At 54.0% G+C, this 18987-nt stretch overlaps 7 protein-coding genes across 7 annotated transcripts; 3 read left to right on the top strand and 4 right to left on the bottom strand.

Moving 5' to 3' along the window:
* Positions 1-969: 969 nt before the first annotated feature.
* On the top strand, positions 970-2227 carry SETTUDRAFT_165989 (uncharacterized protein). The gene is made up of 5 exons (XM_008032807.1): positions 970-1251; positions 1326-1567; positions 1631-1651; positions 1705-1779; positions 1843-2227. The coding sequence occupies exons 1-5, from the start codon at positions 1229-1231 to the stop codon at positions 1932-1934; spliced, it is 453 nt and encodes a 150-aa protein (XP_008030998.1). The 5' UTR covers positions 970-1228; the 3' UTR covers positions 1935-2227.
* A 489-nt stretch (positions 2228-2716) lies between these two features.
* On the top strand, positions 2717-4208 carry SETTUDRAFT_143187 (uncharacterized protein; the record flags this gene model as incomplete). The annotated part of the gene is made up of 2 exons (XM_008032806.1): positions 2717-3441; positions 3550-4208. The coding sequence occupies 2 exons, from the start codon at positions 2717-2719 to the stop codon at positions 4052-4054; spliced, it is 1230 nt and encodes a 409-aa protein (XP_008030997.1). The 3' UTR covers positions 4055-4208.
* Positions 4209-5917: 1709 nt separating this feature from the next.
* Positions 5918-8431, bottom strand: SETTUDRAFT_143183 (uncharacterized protein; the record flags this gene model as incomplete). Its single annotated transcript, XM_008032805.1, has 2 exons — positions 5918-7361; positions 7414-8431. 2 exons carry the CDS (start codon positions 8429-8431, stop codon positions 6184-6186), a joined length of 2196 nt encoding a protein of 731 aa, XP_008030996.1. The 3' UTR covers positions 5918-6183.
* Positions 8432-9205: 774 nt separating this feature from the next.
* SETTUDRAFT_157472 (uncharacterized protein) lies at positions 9206-9629 on the bottom strand (the record flags this gene model as incomplete). Its single annotated transcript, XM_008032804.1, has 2 exons — positions 9206-9280; positions 9336-9629. 2 exons carry the CDS (start codon positions 9627-9629, stop codon positions 9206-9208), a joined length of 369 nt encoding a protein of 122 aa, XP_008030995.1.
* Positions 9630-10055: 426 nt separating this feature from the next.
* Positions 10056-11632, top strand: SETTUDRAFT_165987 (uncharacterized protein). Its single transcript, XM_008032803.1, has 2 exons — positions 10056-10448; positions 10502-11632. The coding sequence occupies exons 1-2, from the start codon at positions 10068-10070 to the stop codon at positions 11576-11578; spliced, it is 1458 nt and encodes a 485-aa protein (XP_008030994.1). The 5' UTR covers positions 10056-10067; the 3' UTR covers positions 11579-11632.
* A 274-nt stretch (positions 11633-11906) lies between these two features.
* On the bottom strand, positions 11907-17730 carry SETTUDRAFT_157470 (uncharacterized protein; the record flags this gene model as incomplete). The annotated part of the gene is made up of 5 exons (XM_008032802.1): positions 11907-12398; positions 12451-12561; positions 12610-13523; positions 13948-13951; positions 16495-17730. The coding sequence occupies 5 exons, from the start codon at positions 17728-17730 to the stop codon at positions 11907-11909; spliced, it is 2757 nt and encodes a 918-aa protein (XP_008030993.1).
* A 933-nt stretch (positions 17731-18663) lies between these two features.
* SETTUDRAFT_181741 (uncharacterized protein) lies at positions 18664-18971 on the bottom strand (the record flags this gene model as incomplete). Its single annotated transcript, XM_008032801.1, has 2 exons — positions 18664-18789; positions 18855-18971. Coding segments are annotated over 2 exons (241 nt in total), but the record flags the coding sequence as incomplete, so codon positions are not given.
* Between the last annotated feature and the right edge of the window lie 16 nt (positions 18972-18987).

Raw genomic sequence — 18987 nt, 5'->3', positions numbered from 1 at the left:
AGATACAACCAGGATTAATGAAGGAACCCGACCTAGCCATAAGGTCATAATGCTACGCAAGCTCTAGCCGCACACTCACAACCAATGCACTGCAAAGCATTGTCGCTTATCTGAATCACCTGGTGGTTTCGCTACCACAGCAAAGCATAGCATAGTCGGCATGCTCGAGTCTTGGCCGACGACGACACCGAGGTGTGGAGGGCGTGCTCTGGTGTCAATGGCTACACGCTGTAAACTGCTGGCTATTTCCGTCTTGCCAGCCTATGGCACGGGCGTCGTAGACCTGGTTCCGTCTCTGTGTGAAATTGTGATAGGTTGCGTGGACGGACGGGCCATGGTATTGGTTTCGCAGCCCAGGGGTGGCAGCCTCGACGGCCCAATGGTTCCGGTGCATACACCAAGAAATGTTGCACGTGCTCCAATCAAGGTTGAGAGCGGCGGCGGGAGGCCATTGCCCTGTATCTGGGGATCCTGGGGATGGACAAAAGTCGGTCACGGCATCTGGGGCGGTGGATTGGTAATGGCAATGTGATTTTCGTTTGTTTTTGCGTAAGACGGGTTGGGCTGTGTAGACCTAGGGCGTGGGGATACGAAGGACCCCTCTTTTCTGGTATGCAGGACACGGCCATGATGGCCTTGGTGCCGGCGTGTAGTAGGCGGCATCTCTCCGCATAGCAGCAATGGCAATGGCAATGGCATGGCATGGCATGGCGTCTCACGGATGCCGTCATGGCGCACATGTGGGCGGCCGGTCAACGGGTGGCAGCACGCGGTCTGCGGTGAGGACGGGCAGACAAAGACGTGGCCCAGTGGTGGTGGTGTCGCCAGCCCTGCGGCTAGTGTGGCCTCGCACTGGCCGGGCCGCCCACGCCATTGGAGGGAGGCGGCACGTGATGTACAACACATCAGCGCCGACCAGGGCGGGACCCAAAAGCTCCCATCCACTCGTTCGCAACTCGGCGGCGATAGTTTGCCAGGCGCTCTGCAAGCGGCTAGCAGCAGTGAGCTGGACGAGACGCGAGGAACCTGGCTGGCATTGCGCAGTGGCCGCCCATTGGGCTCCTTGTCGGCAGCACAGACACGGTTCGCGCGCTGCAAGAGCCAGAGCCAGAGCCAGAGCCAGAGCCAGAGCCATTGCGGCCGCCGCCCACCAGCAGCAGCATTTTATATCTTCCACTCGACCCCTCGCTCGCTCGCCTCGGCCCATTTGCTCCCCAAAGCCAAAAAAATGAGTGGTCCTGGTGAGAATCGGTACGTCCCGCCGCCACGGTAGCTTTACACATCATCATCAGCAGCAGCAGCACCATCACTGACGCACGCCATAGCTGGCGACGGCAGGGTCAGGCCAACCGCAACTCGGGCGCAAGCACCCCCACCAAGGACGCTGGACGCCAGCAGCCCATGGCACCGCCCACAGCCAATGTCTGGGGAGCCAAGCAAGCAAAGGCATCAGGGCCGCCGCAGACGACGGCGACGACGACGGCGACGCCAGCCCAGTCGCAGCCCGAGCACCATGTGCCGGTAAAGGACTTCAACGCCAACGAGGTCAGGGACTTTTTGAAAAAGAGTACGTCGCCGACTGCGGCTGCGGCTGTTGTGTATCTCGGAGCTGGGCTAACAAGGCGGGCAGAGTATCTCGAGAGCACTGCGAGTACGAACCACTGTCATGTGCTGGCACAATTGATACTAACACTGGCCGTGCAGATCAGCCAGCCGTCTACCACAAGGTTCCGGGCGACTCGGTGTCGAACAGGAGCAGCGGCGCATGGGGCAAAGGTGGTAAGGCGCTTCGCAGCAGCCCCCAGGTGCTGGAAACCAGGTTGACTGATGGGAAACTCGCAGGCACCATGCCGCACCTCATGCCGACCGGGCAGGACTTTTTCACGCAGCTCAAGAAGCAGCTGGCGAGCCTCGACCAGACCAAGGCGGCGTAGTCGCTGCCTGCATGCACATGCACACGCACACGCATACAGGCGAGGAGATGATTGTTTCAGCGGCATGGGACGGGCATAACCGGCGTTGTTTTGGGCTTTTCGTTTTCTCGAGGGGGGGGGGTGGAACAAGGCGTTTTGGGGCCTGGGAGCGTGCATCGGGCCCGGCTTGTAGCATCATGATAGGCGATACCCATGTGCTTGCGGCGAGCGGGTTGGGGCGGAAAAGCAGGACAGGACACGGGGGCTGTATGTAGCGGATGCAATGCGAGGGTACATGTACACGTAGATGCAGGCAGGCTTGGTGGTGACATGGGCGTGGTGATGTTGTGCATGTGTGCGGCGGCGACAAGGATACCCATACTTGGGCGCTTTCTGCTAAGGGGAGCGGGCGATGGGGGCAGGCGAATGCTACCCAGCCCGCGCCCGCCGCCTGCTCGCATACACTGATATAGACGCAGTATACGTGCTGGTCCTGGTCCTGGTCCTGCACTCTTGCCCTCGCCCTCTCGCCTGCACGGCCACGGCCACGGTCCAGTCGCCCAGTCGCCCGCGCAGTCGCCCGCGCGCGCCCACCCGCCGTACCTTGCAGTGAGGCGCACTTGGACTTCCGCAGCCAAGGCCGCAGCCTCAAGTTTAGGGGTACGGTGACAGTCACCACGCCCACTACCCCGCCACGTGCATCCCCTTTGCGACCTGTCGAGGTTGGGCCACTTGTTGCCCACGGCTGCGCGTGCTGAGAGACAAAGGCGCATTGCGCTCCCTGGTCTGGTGCCCTCGTCGCCATGTCCTCTCCACCACGCTCTCCGACGCACCGCCCTGCCTCTTCGCACCAGCGACACCCCGAGAGCCTGGACATGTCCCACAACACGGCTTCGCGACGCCAGTCGTTCAATCGCCGCCGCTCGTCCGGCTACTCGCCCGTAACCCCGCGCTCCTCGCACGACTTTGACGACAACCCGGCACACCACTTTGACGCCGCACAGCCACACGGCAATGGCCTGGGAAATCTGGCCGACGAGCTCGGCGAGGTCTGGGGCGACGATGAAGACGAAGACGACGAGGCCATGGACGCCGACTATGCTGACGACCTCGACCACCGCCACCACCACCTCGACCACCATCATGACGACCCGGCAATCGGCACCGCCGTCGAGCACGACGGCTCCTACGGCATCGACAGCGTCGCCAGCCTCAACGGCGTGCGCGACAGCGGCGTCGCCATGCAGGACTCGTCGCCCACGCACCTGAGCCCCGCCTCGGCTACCAAGACCAGGCGGCACAGCAGGCACAAGTCGTCCATGTATGACGGATCCGACTATGGCGACGACTCGGACCTCGACACCGAAGGCATCTCGCCCGCGCTCGAGTCGAGAATGGCGGCCATCGAGAGTCTAGCGCGGCGGGGCATGGAGGAGAACGGGAGCCCGGCTGACGAGGTGGTAAAGAGGGTCACGGAACAACTACGAGACTTGGGGAGTCAGATTGCGATAGAGAATGGATCGACGAGGTATGTGATCAAGGACTTTTCAGCTGCCACCATACATACCCCTTGTGCCGCCGACTTTCCCTGCACATATCACTTTGTCAAATTTCCAAAACATACTGACAAGAACAGGCTGAAAACGGCCCACGATGCCCTAACAACGCATCTGACGCATCAATCCCGTACCCTCACCTCGCTAGCAGCCTCCTTCTCGGGGCCGCGACCCATCATACCGGACCCAGAAACAATCGAGGAACTCCTCCCAATCATACAAACAACGCTCGAGGTACTCCCTTACTCGTCCACGGAGCCCCTCGTTGCGCTATCGCACCTCACCCACTCGAGCCGCGAGCTCCTCCAACATCTCGCCAACGTCAGCGACACGCTCCACATGTCGCGGCAAACCACGGTCAATGCCACGCGCCGGCTCAAGGTCAGCAAGGAACAGCTGCAAGACTGGAAACGCGACAACGAACGTACAAAGGAGGCCCAGGACTACATTGAGCATGGAGACTGGGATCGCCGGCTCAAGGAGCGTGAGGCAAAGCGCGCGTGTGCAGATGTGCTGGATGGCTTTGAAGATGTCTGTGGCCAATGGAGGAAAAGACTGTGTGATGGATTGGGTGTGGCGGGATAAGTGGGTAGAATTCTCTTTTTTTCTCTTTCCCTCTCTCTCTCTCTTCCCATCTTGCATCTTCTATCTTCAAATCTTCATATACCTACGTTAGAGCATAGATAGATTTTTCTTCTTCTTCTTCTTCTTCTTCTTCTTCTACTACTACTACTACTACTTCTTCTTCTTCTTCTTCTTCTTCTTCTTCTTCTTCTTCTTCTTCTTCTTCTTCTTCTTCTTCTTCTACTTCTTCTCTCCATTCTTCTCACTGTCATAAACAACATGATATCACCATCCATCCATCCATCCATTCATGGCCCATTCTTCAGCCTCCCTCTTCTCTTCTCTTTTCTTTTTCTTCTGGGGGGGTTTTTTTTGATTTTCGGGTTTTGGAGTGTTTCAACATCAAACACCTCCTCCTCCTTGAGACCAACAAACAAACAAACAAACAAAAAGCAAAAGAAAAAGAAAAAGAGGAACAGGAACAGGAACAAGATGAAGCAGGGAAAACAAATCTGTGGCTTGATATAAAACAAAAAACAGATCAGAAAGAAGAAGAAGAAAAAAAAATCAAAATACCAATACTGATGGCTGGTTCTGTACTAATGGCTGCTTCTGTTCTGTTCTGTTCGTTTCAAAAAAAATGGCTGGCCCTGATCGGGAGGGGAGGCAAGTGCGAGGAGGATATAAAACAATATTCCCCCTTTTTTTTCCAACAAAACTTGTCTCGCCAAGACTACTATTCTACATATCTTTTTCTTTTCTTTTCTTTTTTTTTGCAGGTTTTGATTTCAAAGAGTAGGGAGGGCTTGTTCTTGTTCTTGTTGTTGTTGTTGTTGTTGTTTTGGGGAGGGGGGGAGGCAAGACAGTCGCCGGTGGTGTAGGTCTTGCTATTAATCAGAGAGAATGATGGAAGATTTTTTTCCTATTTTCCCTGGTGGATTTTTTCTTTTTTTTGGATATATATATATATATATAGAGTCTCTCGAACGCTCTCTTTCCGTCGGTCATTTATTTCTCTCCGTCTTTCTTGCGGCTGTTGAAGTAGGGTAGTGGGCTGTGGTTTGTAGTAATACTGGAAGGAGAGGCTGACTGTTTGCTTTTTTCTTTTCTTTTCTTTCTTTTCTTTCTTTCTTTCTTTCTTTCTTTTCCTTCGCACTTATACACATACATACATTCCTACAGTTACTTACTCACTCACTCACTCACTCACTTGCACATGTACTTTTTCCTATGTTACGCTCCTCTATCTCTCTCTCTTTCTCTCATTTCTTTTTCTGACTCGTCTGGTCTGGTATGCTCTGTCCAAGTAGGGGGAAAACAGGGTAAAGCAGGGTTGGGTTAGGCTGGGCTGGGCTGTGTGGGGGGGTTTTTTTTGGTGAGGGTCGTATATATAGTTATATATATATATATATATATATATATATATAGATGGGAATTTTTCTTTAAAGTAATAACCCCCCGCCCCCCCCTACTTAGTAACTTGTCCTTGTCTTTTAAACATAGTCTCTCTCGAATGTATAGTCTTGGCTAGATTATTCAGAATATGAGAGTGTTTTCTTTCTTGTACATTTCTGCTGTTCTTTTTTCGGAATTTCTTTTGTTGACGTTGTTGTTGTTGTTACTTAATTGGTAGGTTGGTTGGATTACCTGGACTGGACTCGATAACACACACACATACACATACACATACACATACACATACACATACACATACACATACACATACACATACACATACACATACACATACACATACACATACATAACATACCATAACATAGCATAGATTTAAAATAAACACCCAAGAAAGTTACATAAAGAAAGAAAGAAAGAAAGAAAGAAAGAAAGAAAGAAAGAAGAAAGCCCTATATTTTTCTCACCCTAAAAACTTGCATGCCGTATGCAAGAAAAGCCAAAAAAAAAATAAATCAGCAAGTGTTGAAATGCCCCATGTTTCTAGTCTTTCTTTCTGTCTCTCTCTCTCTCTCTCTCTCAAAAGTATCTGAAATTTCCATAAACATACATGATGCCGAAAAGAAAAAGAAAGAAGAAAAAAACCGGTTGAAACTATATACAGCACACGACGACTACATGTATCATGTCACCCCCCCCACGTCTCTTAATTGCTTCATAATTATGATCATGATCATCTAAACAAGCCTCTGCACACAACTCACATCACTAACACCCGTGCCAGTGACAATCTTGGCCTCGACAACGTCGTACACGGGGATCTCGGCCAGGCGCTCGACAACATGGTGCAGCGTGGGCAGAGCCTTCCAGTCGCGGGGGTCAAACGAGATGGTAGCTTTGGAAGCCTTTGCGGTTGATTGGACGGACCTGGTTACGGTTTTTGCGTCGTCGGCGTTGGAGACAAAAGTCGTGTACTCGACGTCAGGCTGACCGCGGACTTTGCTACCGGGGCTAGCGGTAGCCGGAATGTATTTTTGCAGCAGGAGACCGTCGTCTCTGGGGGTAGTAGTAGTGCCGTTTGTCACACCATTTGCGTGGCCGTTCGTCGTCGCAGTATTTTCGTCCTGCAGCCCTTCGAGCTCCAGCGCGCAAAACTTCTCGCCCATCCAGCTGGCGTCGAGGCGCCACTTGCCGTCGTCAGCCTTGTGCACCGCCAGATCGGCAAACAGCTTCGGGAACCCGAGTTCCTCTCTGCCGCTCAGAATAGGGTCGGCCAGATTCTCGAATAGAACAGGGAGATAGCTGCCGATGACGGTTTCGCCGTCGGCTTTGGTGTACGAGATGCCGTGGATGTACAGCCCGAAATGCGTGTAGCCTCTTCCGCCCAGCCACTCGAGGTTGCCTAGCTGCGTCGCGGCAAACGTGGCGTATGCAACGGTGTCTGCGGCAGCAAACGTGAGGTTCTTGCCCGGCAGCAGGTTTTCCAGGATAGTCCTGCTCGTCTTGAAGCGGACGCTCGTCGTAGTAAACGTAGCATTTGCGCCGTTGCGGGGGCGCCCGAGGAAATCCTGACGGGGACCAGGCATGGGGCCAAAAGCCGTTGGCATGCGCCACAGGAGAGAACCGCTCTCCTTCTTCTTTTCCCATTCCCATTCTCGCAGCGCCTGGGTGGAAAAGTGCCATTCGTCGTGGCCAAAGTTGTAATCTGAGAGTTTCTGGTGGTCGATTGGCGGGCCGACGCCTAGGTCTCGGCCGGATAGGCGCGAGAACTCTTGGATGGTGGTGGCGCGCTCCAGACGGCACTTTTGGTACAGACGAAGTCTCTCGGGAATCGTGTCGGTTGTAGTGCCCAGAGGAAGCATGATGGCGAGGGAGACTGCGTCTTCGATTGCTTGAGCGGCGCCCTGGCCCTGGTCTGGTCAAGTGGTTAGCTTTACACACTGCAGTGGTATATGGCTAGAGCTTACGCGGCGTAAAAGGATGCACGGCGTCTCCAATCAAGACGAGTTTCTCATGTGTCCAGCTAGGCAGTTGCCCCATATCCAGCAGTTCCCACACCTTGAGCGTGTCCTCGTCGGCCATGCTGAGCAGCTTGAGGACCGCCGGCTCGAAATCCTTGTACACCTCTAGCATCATGCCGAGGTTACCTTGGTTCTGCCAGTCACCTTTTGCTGCGCCCTGGGGATCGATCTGGCTCTCGGCCGTCGGGTGGATGCACACAAAGTTGAGCAGTGTGCCGCCTGACGTCGGGTACATGACGACTTTCCTGTCGCGGCCCGCAATCATGATCAGATGGCCGTCTTTCTCCGCAAACTTGCGTGTCTGAGGCTCGTCGTACGCCTGTTGCCGCGAGACCATGAAGCGGAATGCGCTCTTGCCGCTGCCAAAGACCTTGAACTTGTCTGCGCCGGGGAGACGAGCTCGCGTCTTGGAGTGGACGCCGTCAGCGCCGACGACGACATCACTTTGGATTCTCTCGCCGCTCTCCAGTATCACAAGCCCCTGCTCCGGGTCGACATCGAGAACCTTGGAGCGCAGTTTCAGAACCGCTGGTGTACCAGGGCCTTCGGGGCAAGTCGCTAGCCGCTTCAGTTCGTTGTGCAGAGTCACGCGGTGTCCCAGCTGCCATGGATGCTGCCATCTCACCGCGTCCTTGCCCAAGTCGAAAGAAAACATTGTCCTGCCGTCGGGAAACCACTGCGAGATGTGCTTGCATTCCACTGCGCCCTGCTCTTCCGGGATGATGCCTATGCGGCGCAGCAGGCCGTTGGCATTGGGGGCCAGATGTACGGCGGCGCCCAGCTCGTTTGCAAAGCGCGAGGCCTCGACCAGAGTCACGGTGTGGCCTTGCCGACGCAGGAAGATTGCTGCGGATAGGCCACCAATGCCCGCACCGCATATTGTGATGGTGAGGGGTCGCGGCTCTGAGTCCGAGTGGTGGCCGTTGACCCCATTGGTTGTGGTGCCGTTTGTTGTAAAATACATGGTGGAGAGATGAGAGATGCACAAGTGAAAGACGGGAGAGGGGAATGAGAAGGAGTAGAGTACTAGATGTACTGAGGTCCTCGGAGGCGTGCTGGGGCAAGAGACGCAGGCTAAGTGATAAGTAGTACATGAGTGGCTGTATTCTGCCTTTTCCCGGACCTAGCAGTCGCAAACCCACGATAGGCAGAGGGATGCCATGGGCCTCCACATCCCGGACTGCGGACAGTGGCATCATATGCGGGGAACCAGGTGCGACGGGGGAAGGGGGGGCGTCCTGTGTATGCGGGGGAGAAAAAGCCGGAGGGTGGGTGGGTACCTTGGCGGCCTGGACGTGTGGAGGTTAGAAGGATGCGCTAGTGTTGCGTGAATTGCAGAGCACCCTGAGGCTAGAGAGTCCTGAGGCTAGAGAGTAGCGCCACGTAAGTAACGTGGGTGTGGTGTGCATGTCAAGAGTCGAAGCAAGTCCAAGGCGGAACAAGAATGGCCAAGACATGGTAATAGTGTTTGAGGCAGAATAGTGTTTGGGACATGGAGTAGCTGGCGTGGCACTGCATGGGCAAACCTTGAATTGAATCTCCTGCATTCCAGGTAGATTGGCACAGCCACAGCCACAGCCACAGCCACCGCCTCGCTGCATGGGTGAAGGAGAGCTGACATAGAAGTGGAACAGAAGAGGGATACAAGTGGGATAGGACTGGAATAGAAGTGGAATACATTGTATACTACGAAGACGACGGAACCCCAACAAAAGAAAGAAACCTGCTCGACTGCACCTCACCACTCGCCTCCAATCTTGTAGCGTAGATCCCACAGGCGGCCCATTGAGTTTCGCCACGCCTTTGACGAAGCCTAGACTGCAGTCAGCTCGCAATGCCCATGCAGCCTCTTTCTGCTCCAGACTCACCGACTGCAAGAAGACGCCCGTCATCATGACCACCACAAATGCCTGGTCGACGCGGCTGGGGTAAACCCTTCGTTCGCTGGGGTCGAGGTCCGGGTTGACGGGGCGGTACGCAGGCACGCGGCGATAGGCGGTTGGCCAGGAGCTTGGGTTCTGCGGTGCGTTTGCGGGCTCGGGTTGCGCATTCGAAGCAGCATCGCTGTCCTGAGAATGATGGAGATCGTAGTCGGAGAGGACGCCCTGGACGGTGTAGTGGGTGCGCGTCTCGGTGGCGGTGGCGGTGGTGGTGGTGGACATGTTGGCGGCGGCGGTGCTTGTTTCGTTGCTCCTTTCTCCAGCGACCAGGCACGAGATGATGAATGGCAGCAGAAGCAGTGCAGACGCTCAGATACGGGCCGGCGCACGTTTGTCCGAGCAGCGGGCTGACGTGATGCGACGTGCATCCCGACATGTGGAGAGACGGCGGGCGGGGAAGAAGACGCGGAGATGATGGGCGAGTGCGCGCCAGTCGGGATGTGGAGGGCGAGCGCTTCTCTCCTGGGCGTCTCACGCCGTGTCAGCGCTTGGGGCTCGCAATGCTGGCGTACCGCGCTGGGCCGAAAGCCTCGTCCAAGATTATAGACATTGGCGCATTCGCCCACCCAGCACCGCCGCAAACTCGACTATCGCCGTTCTGCTGCGAATTGCCTGCATTCCACAATGGCGTCACCACTTAGCCCAGAAGCGGCCCTGGACATGCTCCAAGCCACCGCCCTCACCGCCCGCTGCCACAACGCCTTCTTCCGCCAGAAGCAGCTCAAGACGCTGCACGACACGCTGCGCAAGAACAGCAATTCCATCCGCGATGCCATCAAGCAGGACACGCACGTCACCGACGACGAGGCCACCACCGAGGTGGCCCTTGTGCTGGACCTCGTCAAAGAGCACTACGACTCGCTTGACGCCACCAAAGAACTCGAGGCCGAGTACAGCCTCACAAACGGCAAAAACGCCGCCGACCGAAGATTTCCCTGGGGGGTTGTCTACGTTGAGCCGCAAAAAAGCCACACGCCCTTCTTTTCGGCCCTCTCGCCTGTGAGCGCCGCCATTGCAGCCGGTTCTTGTGTGGCGCTCAAGGTCAGTTCGGATGCATTCCCCATGTCCTGACGACACAGCTAACGCCTCGGCAGCTTGAAAACAACCTCCGTGCTCTTCCCTCGCTGCTCCGGAAACTGCTCAGGGAGGCGCTCGAGTCGGATACGTTCCTCATCATCGCATCTGACCCATCGCCCCAATCGCTTGCAGGATGCCTCCAAGTCTTCCAAGAAACGCAAATCAGCCAGCCATCATACTCGCAGCACGTGTCGCCTCGCGGCAAGGTCGTGGCAGTCGTCGACCGAACCGCAGACCTCGCTGCCGCCGCCGAGCAACTGATCACGGCGCGCTTTGCATTCGGCGGCACATCACCGTATGCGCCCGACATTGTCCTCGTCAACGAGTTCATCAAGAAAGACTTCCTCGAGCACCTTCTCAAGAACTCGTTCCGCTTCCTCGCCGGCTCCGGCACCGTCTCCAACGGAACTACAAAAGCCAATCAGCGACCGTCCAGAATCAGCGACACCTTCAACGCCCTCTCAGAAAGCAAGTCGTGGAAGGTCAGCGTCATTACCCAGGGCGACAACGGCGCCATTCTCGATCTCACAAACCTGCTCGCCCTCCCGCCCAAGTCCGAACAGCCCGTCTTCTGCGTCTCCGCCATCACCTCGCTCGAGCACGCCATCAGCCTCGTCGAAGACGACCTGGAGCCGCAGGAGAGCCTCCTGGCTGGCTACCACTTTGGCACGGCGTCGATAGACAAGTACCTCTCACAATTCATTGTTGCAAACGCCTCGTTCGGCAACCACATCCCCTTCCGTCTTCTCCTCGGCCCGCCCGCCCCCCTGTCGCAGCCCTTTGACGTCGAAAAGAGGTATACCCCGCAGCAATTCATGCGCCTTTCGCCCGCGTACATCAGCGCCCCGCCCTCGCAGACGGCAATGGCCAAGCTGCTGTCCGGCAAGGACTCGAGCAAAGTAGCGAATGAGGTGCTGCGCAGGGCGACGCAGGAAATCAAGGAGAAGAAACGTCCCTTTACGATTACATGGGGTTATTTCGAAAAGGGCTTGTTGATTGGCCTGGGTGTCTATGGTATCCCCCTGCTGACGTGTATTGGCGCGACGCTGTTCCTTGGTGTTAGGGCGGGACTGAGGAAATTCGCCATCATCTGAGTTCAAATTAGATTTTCTTTTGTTTGACTTTTGTTTGTAAAATGTATGTTTCGATTCAAGCGTAGCAATTTATTCTCCAAGTTTCTTTTCCTCACGGGACTTTTGTGTGTGTGTGTGTGTGTGTGGAATCATGGTAGGGCTTTGTACGGCAACAACGACCGAGTTCACTGATGACTAACGCGTGATATTGATTGTGATTCATACACCTCATTCAATCGACACATGTCCTTCACAAACCACGTTTGCCCGTGAAGCTAGCCTAGCATACACAGACTACTTACACTACGCCAATAACCCCACGTGCAATGCCGCAACACATCGGGATATCCTAATCCAACATTTCCGGCACCCACTTGGCCGTCCAGATCCTCAGCCTCTTGCCCCACACCATCATAGGCACAGTCCCCAACGCAAACAAGCCCATCAACATGGCGAAAATGCCAAACGGCTCCGCGGCCCCCTTATCTGTAACCCAGCCGCCTACAAAAAACGTCCACGCAAAACTCACCACGGCACGCGTCGAAGTAATCGCCACAAAGCAGTCACCCGCAAGCGGGCCATACGACTCAATGACGTAGTTGAAGCCCACGGACGGCCCCTGCATGAGGCCGAAAGACACGAGCCCAAATCCAAATTCCAGGCAGACCCAGCCGTTTGGCGAGGGGTTCTTGGCTACAAAGCCGAAAACGAGGGCGCCTGCTGTCGAGATAAAGAGGGCTGGGAGCGCGGTGACGAGACGGCTTTCGGGTTCCGTAAGACCTTCGGGGTCTTTTTTCGCGAGCCGCTTGAGCATGAAGTCGGTGATGAGGTAGGTGTAAGCCTAAAGCACGTGTGTTAGATGGGGGGTGGGAAGAGTAAGCAGATCAACTTACGCAGCCGAGGAGAGACCCGATCAGACCGCCGACGTTGATGAGACCTACGCCGCGGCCCCAGTTGTAGGGCGGTGCGGCGACGATTTGAGGGCCTACGCTCGACATGGTGACCTGGTCATGTTAGCAAGCGTGTCTTTTCGTCTATTCACGTCGTCTTACAATCAGCCCAACCAGACCTGCATACCAGCCCGACACGAGCCACACTCCCGGTAGCCGGAGGACTTTGTACGGACCCATGAACTTGTTGACGATTCCCGGACGGTATGAGATCAGTCTCAGAGAGCGAAGGTACGAGTATGGAGGATATGATGGCACTGCTTCAGTGGTGATGACACTCTCCTTTGCCTCGCCAGCCTTTTCACTCGGGTCCTCGCTTTCGCACGCACGTATGACTGCCGGGCGGTCATACAGCGTCTCAGCCTGGAACACGAGGCAGAGGACGAAATTGATGGACGCCAGCAAAACGTTCATCCAGTTGAGCCAGGGAAGTCCCATACTAGAGACTATGTAACCTCCCGCGATGGCGCCGACCAGCGACCCTATGGCGAGGAAGACGGTGTAAATAGCGAGAGCACGTCCCCGCTGGTGAACGAAGAAGATCTCACCCACGACCTCCGGACTCACGGCATCGGCAGGCCCGCTGCCGATACCCATGAACAAGCGGGCCGCCAGCAGACTGTTGAAGCTTGTTGCTAAGCCCGCCCACATGCTCGACAGAATCAGCAGCAGCAAGCTACCGAGAATCACGGGCCGCCGCCCAAACGTGTTGGATAGCGGTACCCACCACAGGTTCGACACACCCATCATCAGGATGTTGACAGCGACCAGGTATGTCAGCTGCGAGAAGCGCTTGGGCGGGTACCCGAATATGCCCGAGGACTCGTAGATGGGCAGCACGCTCGATGTCGACGAGCTGGCAAAGTTGACGACAAACGGGTGCAACGACATGACGGCCAGTATGGCCAGTTTGCGCCACATGGGCAGGTTCAGCGGGTCCGCCGGGTCCGCCGTCGGCTGCGGTATAAGCCGGATTTCATCATGACCCGTCTGAGATGCCGTCCACTCGAGGTGTTCTGGGGGAGCCGTCAGCATCAGCGTCAGCCACTCCAACCAAGCAAAGCAAAAAAAAGCTTGTTCTGACAACTTCACTTACCCACTAGAGTAGCTGTTCCAGGGGGTCTAGCTTGGCGCACCTCCTCTTTGGAAAGCTTCAACGCGACACCCAGCGATGTCATGGTAGTGTAGCCTTGTAGTAAAGGGAAAACTCTACTTCAAGTCGGTAGGTCTGTCTGGAGAAGGGGGGACGCCCAACATGGTGGCTTGCCAGTCTACATAAATACCCGTGTTACGGGGAAGACGCGTTTGCTAACCGCCATGGACTGGCGTCGACAATCCCACCTGGCCCTAGGGTACTTTCGGGCTATCTACAAAAGCGGTAAAGGTGTGAATTGCGCGGCCGTCGCTCCCTTCCATCCTTCGACACACCCACTGACATACCCCCCTGTTGGCGTGGTCACGACTGCCAACCCGGAGCTTGATTTTGTTCCCCACGGAGAATACTATTACGCCCCGTACATTGAGTCCTGCACATGTCCGTCGGTTGAGCTCTGGTATATCCGGGTTCTTCTTTTTTTTTCCAAAAAAAACAGTGCCAAGGTATAATACACACTACGTACATACGTAACGCTTCTAGGTACACACACACACACACACAAACGCGGCGCTAAAAACACTTGCTACGTACGTACTCTTGTTTCAGAAATCCCAAGGGAGCTAGAGTTTCACATGCAATTTTTTTTCTTCTTCTTCTTCTCCTCCTTCTAAACATTGTACTTGTGTACGTGAGAGCCACATCACGACTGCCGTCCCGACTTTGAGTGTGCTAAATCCTAACCTTCCTGCTCACCCATGCATGCACCCACACACACCAACGAGAATCTCGAGAGTTCCCTTCGTACCCCAGATCCGTCCGGCTTTTTTCCCGCCTCCTTTGATCTGGGGTAGACTCGCTCGGAATGTGGGGAGATGACGTACCACCACCGCACATGCATTCGTACACAGATAGATCGATGGAGAGATAGATACGGAGGTGACTGTCAAAAGTTCTTGCTGACAGGGGTGCATTGATTACCGCCGAAAATAGGGCCGAAGCTATGTAGATCAGTCCCGCCGCCCCTCTTTATACTTATTACTACCTTTAAGTTTAATAATTTCTTATATATAAAATAAAATACGCTCTATTCAAGCTTAAATTTAGTATTAAGGTAGCTTATCTTAGTTAGCGTGGCGAATGGGTCTCCACCTCGGGATCTCTTTTTCCACGATAGCTCTCCAAGTACTAGGCCTAATTAGGCAATTGATAACTTATTTTATAGTCCTAATATAGGTCTATAACTAGCTTATATAAAGTATTACACTAACTAGAATAGGTAAGAAGTTATTAGCCTACCCACCTTGCCAAGACTTGGGTCTCCACATGCTAGCCCGAAGAGGCATAACTCACTACCTATTAGAGCTAGCCTACTTCTCTATACTAGTTAGTTATAGATCTGTATTAGGGCTACAAAATCAGCTATTAATTGCCTAATTTGGTCTAGTACTCGGAGAGCTATAGTGGAAAAAGAGATCCCGAGGTGGAGACCCATTCGCCACGCTAATTAGGCATACGTTAGGCTTAAAGCCTTACTAGTAGGCTCTACTATAAATTAAGTTAATTATATATAGTAATATGCCTATTATATTTATAATTTTATATATAAATTTACTACTAAAAAGTAACTTTGATATAATAATAAAAAAGCAAGTTAATATATCTATATTTAGAGCTATAGTAAATTAAAAACATTTAAAAAAATAAGTGTATAAGCTATTGCTAGCTTTAAAAAATTAGTGTAGGCGCCAAGAGTAGTTAGGCTAATAGGCTAGCAGCTTAGCGTGGCGCTAGCAAGAACTTTTGACAGTCACCTCCGTAGTTACTGCTTATCACTCACGGTAGATCCGCAGTGGGCCCCCCGAGGACCCCAAAGCGCTACTCTCCGTGTGGCTCAAAAGGAGGGGAGAGGGGGGGGGGACCGGCAGTGGAGTCAACAAAGAAAAAAAAAGAGGCCAAGTTTTTTTTTTACAATGGGTCCGCGTCCGCGCCCGGATCTGAATTAGTAAAGAGTAGTGCTGAGTGTCTACGTATGTACTCGGCTGGCTGACCGGCACTTGTGTTTGGGGGAAGAGACAGGCAGACAGACACACACACACACACAGAGAGAGAGAGAGAGAGAGAGAGAGAGAGCAGACCCTTGCAAGACTTGTCTCGGTGGCTAAACAATGTCCGGGGCCCCCGACTCCTCACACACACTGACACACTGACACACGCACACCGAGCATCTGACGGCTAGACCCGGACGTACCCATGTTGACTAGTGTATTCATGTACCATGGCAAGGTCGATGGGGCGAAGCTTTCAGGATTATGCACACGCGGAGGGAAGAGATAATGCACAAGTACAGTAGTACCGCAACCGGTGGATCTGCGGTCATCAAGACGAAACGGGCAGGTCAGAACAATACTTGTCGAAAATGCATGTGCGTTGCTGATAGATGGACTGGTGCATGTGCTAGCTTCAAAAGGGGGGACGGGGAGAGGGTCTTTATAAGTTTAGCCTATGCGCGTGCGGTAAAATGTTGGGGCGCGTCAAGTATCATTTTGATTTTCCCTTCCTTCTGCCTACATCCATACATACATAGCCGGGCGTCAATATTATGCAATATGCTTTTTGTTGAATTATTTGATTGCAGAGCGCAAGCCTTCCAGCAGCTGCACCAAGTTGCCCACGAGCGGGGGACACAGTTCTGAAGTGTCCTGGCGTGCTCGGAGAAGACTGATCAGTCCGTCCATGACTCCACAGACATCGTTGAGTTGGGTCGGTTCTTGCGAACCGTGCACCTTGATCGATGGGATACCGCGATCCAGTGTGATGAATTTGCGGGCGCTCAGTGAGTCGTCGCTGTTCAGTACAACGGGCGTATCGATATGTGTTTGTTCCTGCGGAACGGATCGCTTGAGGAATCCATAACACCATAGAATCAGCCCGGCATGGTAGACAGCAATGGCGTTGAAGTTGTTCAGCAAAGCTCTCGGTAGCAGCTCGGCTGCGCGCAGGACCTGACCCGCATGCCATAGCGCTTGACGTGCAACAGACGACTTCAGCCATTCTTGCAGACCAGAGTATGCAGTGCGTGCTTCTTCCTGTCCTTCAATGCCTGCAAAGAGCTGAATGTCATCCAGAGGTGCATTAAGATGGACCAGCATGATCTCTAGGATTATCTCAACGCTCGTGCTCATGGGCGGGCAGCTGAGTCTAAAGTCATCGAGCTGCTTGGTGAGCTCTTGGTAGCGCGAAGACAGTATGAGGCTGTGGTTGGATGCCGAGTGCGACCTGGACATTACGGTGCACATCTGGCGATATTCCCAGATGGTGCCCCATATCATGTAGAGATACGTGTGACTGGCAAAGTCATGGTGCGAAAGATGCTCCAGGTTGACGAAGCATTCCATCGCCGAGGGTCTCTTCGCTGTCTTTGCTGCCATATTCATGTACGCCGCCTTCCAGCTGGCTGCTGTTTTAGCCTGCCATAGAGCGTTGGCGCTTGGTAATGGAGGCTGCATCTCGGCATAGGATATTAACGGCGGCTTGAGAAGTGCCATTGAGGATTGTCTGTCAAACTCGAACGTGCGATGGATGAGGCGAAGGAACGACTCTTGGTCTATCCAACTTCGCCATTTGCTCTCCAAAGCGGGCCCTTGTTCGTCCGGCTCCGGAGAGATTTCCTTCCATGTCGATCGGCGGAAACGGCCGCCCCGCCGAAGCATCGTTATCAGCGGCTGCAGGAAGCTTTCTGCAATCTCCATTTTCCGGCTAATACCACTCCACATACCCACTCCGAGCTGGCAAAAGATGGTTTGCAGATGTTGAAGGTCTCTAATCGCCGTGTTGTCTTCCTCAATTGCCTTGGTCTGTCCTATCCGGGAAGCCTCGTGCAGGGCATACCCAAGCTTTCGCAAAGATATGTCGGGGATGGTTGAAGCTCCAGCAGATGCTATGCTAGCAAGCAACTCTGGATTCAGTTTCGAAGGAGAGAAGGTCGGAAGGTGGAACAACATCGGTGCCTCCAGAGAAGGCGACGAAAGATAGTACTGGATCAGCCCATCAAGCAACTCGATACTGGGGAAAGCTGATGAGATCTTTTTGACATTTTCCGGGGTGCATGTAACCAGGACCAGAGCCATAAGCCGGTCTCGGCTGGCACGTGATAGTCTGCAGAAAACAACATATTAGCGACAGGACTTTCCACCAGGAACTACTAGACTGACTTTTCTGATATCACTCTGCGATGCGCAATGTGTGAGCGCCGATTCCCGTATTTCTCCGTCTCTGAAAAGGCCATGTTGACCTGTTCCGCACTGGGATTCCTCATAGAGGTATGTGGAAGATAGCGCCATATGCTCTGCTTGAAAGCCTCTGCTCTCCCTGATGCCGTGTCTGCCTCTGGGAGATGATTCTCATTACTGTGCGCATCGGTAGACGGCGTGTCGGCGGCAAAGGGGACCTGAAAATTGTAATGATCAAGCAGTCCAAGATCAATGTCAGTAAGGCCAACATCGATATCAAAGCTGAGATCCAGGATGCCACGTGGTGTTGCCTGGCCGGACAGAAAAGACTCGAATGGCGGCATATTTCGAAAGGGGTCTGGTAGGAACGAATTTGGATCGGGCGTATGCCCAAACTCCGACATGGAGTTGTCGAAAAAGGCCATAGACGGTGTCTGGTCGTGATCTTCATAATGGTGGTTCATTGTGACAAGCTCGGTGCTGGTGCTGGGCGGTGGTTGCATGCTGCTCATGACTGGTACAGTTGGGCCGGATTTTCCATGAGTGATGGGGTGGTCATTGATCCCATGAGTGTCTGCAATGGGTGCATGTTGGGAATTGTGAAACGGTTCCGGGGTCTGTGAGGTTGCAGACACAGATGGGTTGACACTTCCGTTATGACTTGGCAGTGATGAGGGGTAATCGAACCCATTGGACAGGTCGAGCAGATCTTGCGCCGCGTGTACAGCATCAATCTCGTGAACCTCACTGTCCTCTGTGGCAAGCGTTTCGGGCACCCTGCATGGGATGTCCTTCTTTTTGCACCGAGTGCATGGCTTCTCGTCTTCACACCGAAGATGGCTTTGCGAACAGGCCTCGCACGCCTGGACCACTCTCGTGTCGCGCGAGATACCGCGCTTTTGTCGCTTGTTGGCGGGCTCTGTGTCGTGATTTGCTACATGACGTTTGAGCAAGTCTCTGCGGCATGTCAGATGGGTCTTGGGGCAATGCAATGGAGCGAAAAAGCAATGCGCAACACTTACATCCGGGCAAAGCCTTTGGAGCAGACAGGGCAGATATACGGCTTCGACTTTGTGTCTATGTAAGCTGGATCAGCGCAGCGTCCACATATAGCTAAACATGGGACATGTGGTCTTGCGAAGGCTGCACGTCCTC

The sequence above is a fragment of the Exserohilum turcica genome (genome assembly GCF_000359705.1).
Source record: "Exserohilum turcica Et28A unplaced genomic scaffold SETTUscaffold_8, whole genome shotgun sequence".
In the NCBI taxonomy this organism is placed as follows: Eukaryota; Fungi; Ascomycota; class Dothideomycetes; order Pleosporales; family Pleosporaceae; genus Exserohilum; species Exserohilum turcicum.
This window is presented reverse-complemented; position numbering and strand designations above follow the sequence as displayed.

Bases quoted from the DNA above. Each gene is read 5' to 3' on its own strand.
- SETTUDRAFT_165989 (XM_008032807.1), top strand. From the start codon at position 1,229: ATGAGTGGTCCTGGTGAGAATCG. The intron at 1,652-1,704 runs GTACGAACCACT...CTGGCCGTGCAG, and splicing joins GTATCTCGAGAGCACTGCGA to ATCAGCCAGCCGTCTACCAC. The intron at 1,780-1,842 runs GTAAGGCGCTTC...GGAAACTCGCAG, and splicing joins CGGCGCATGGGGCAAAGGTG to GCACCATGCCGCACCTCATG.
- SETTUDRAFT_165987 (XM_008032803.1), top strand. From the start codon at position 10,068: ATGCTCCAAGCCACCGCCCTCACCGCCCGCTGCCACAACGCCTTCTTC. The intron at 10,449-10,501 runs GTCAGTTCGGAT...ACGCCTCGGCAG, and splicing joins GTTCTTGTGTGGCGCTCAAG to CTTGAAAACAACCTCCGTGC.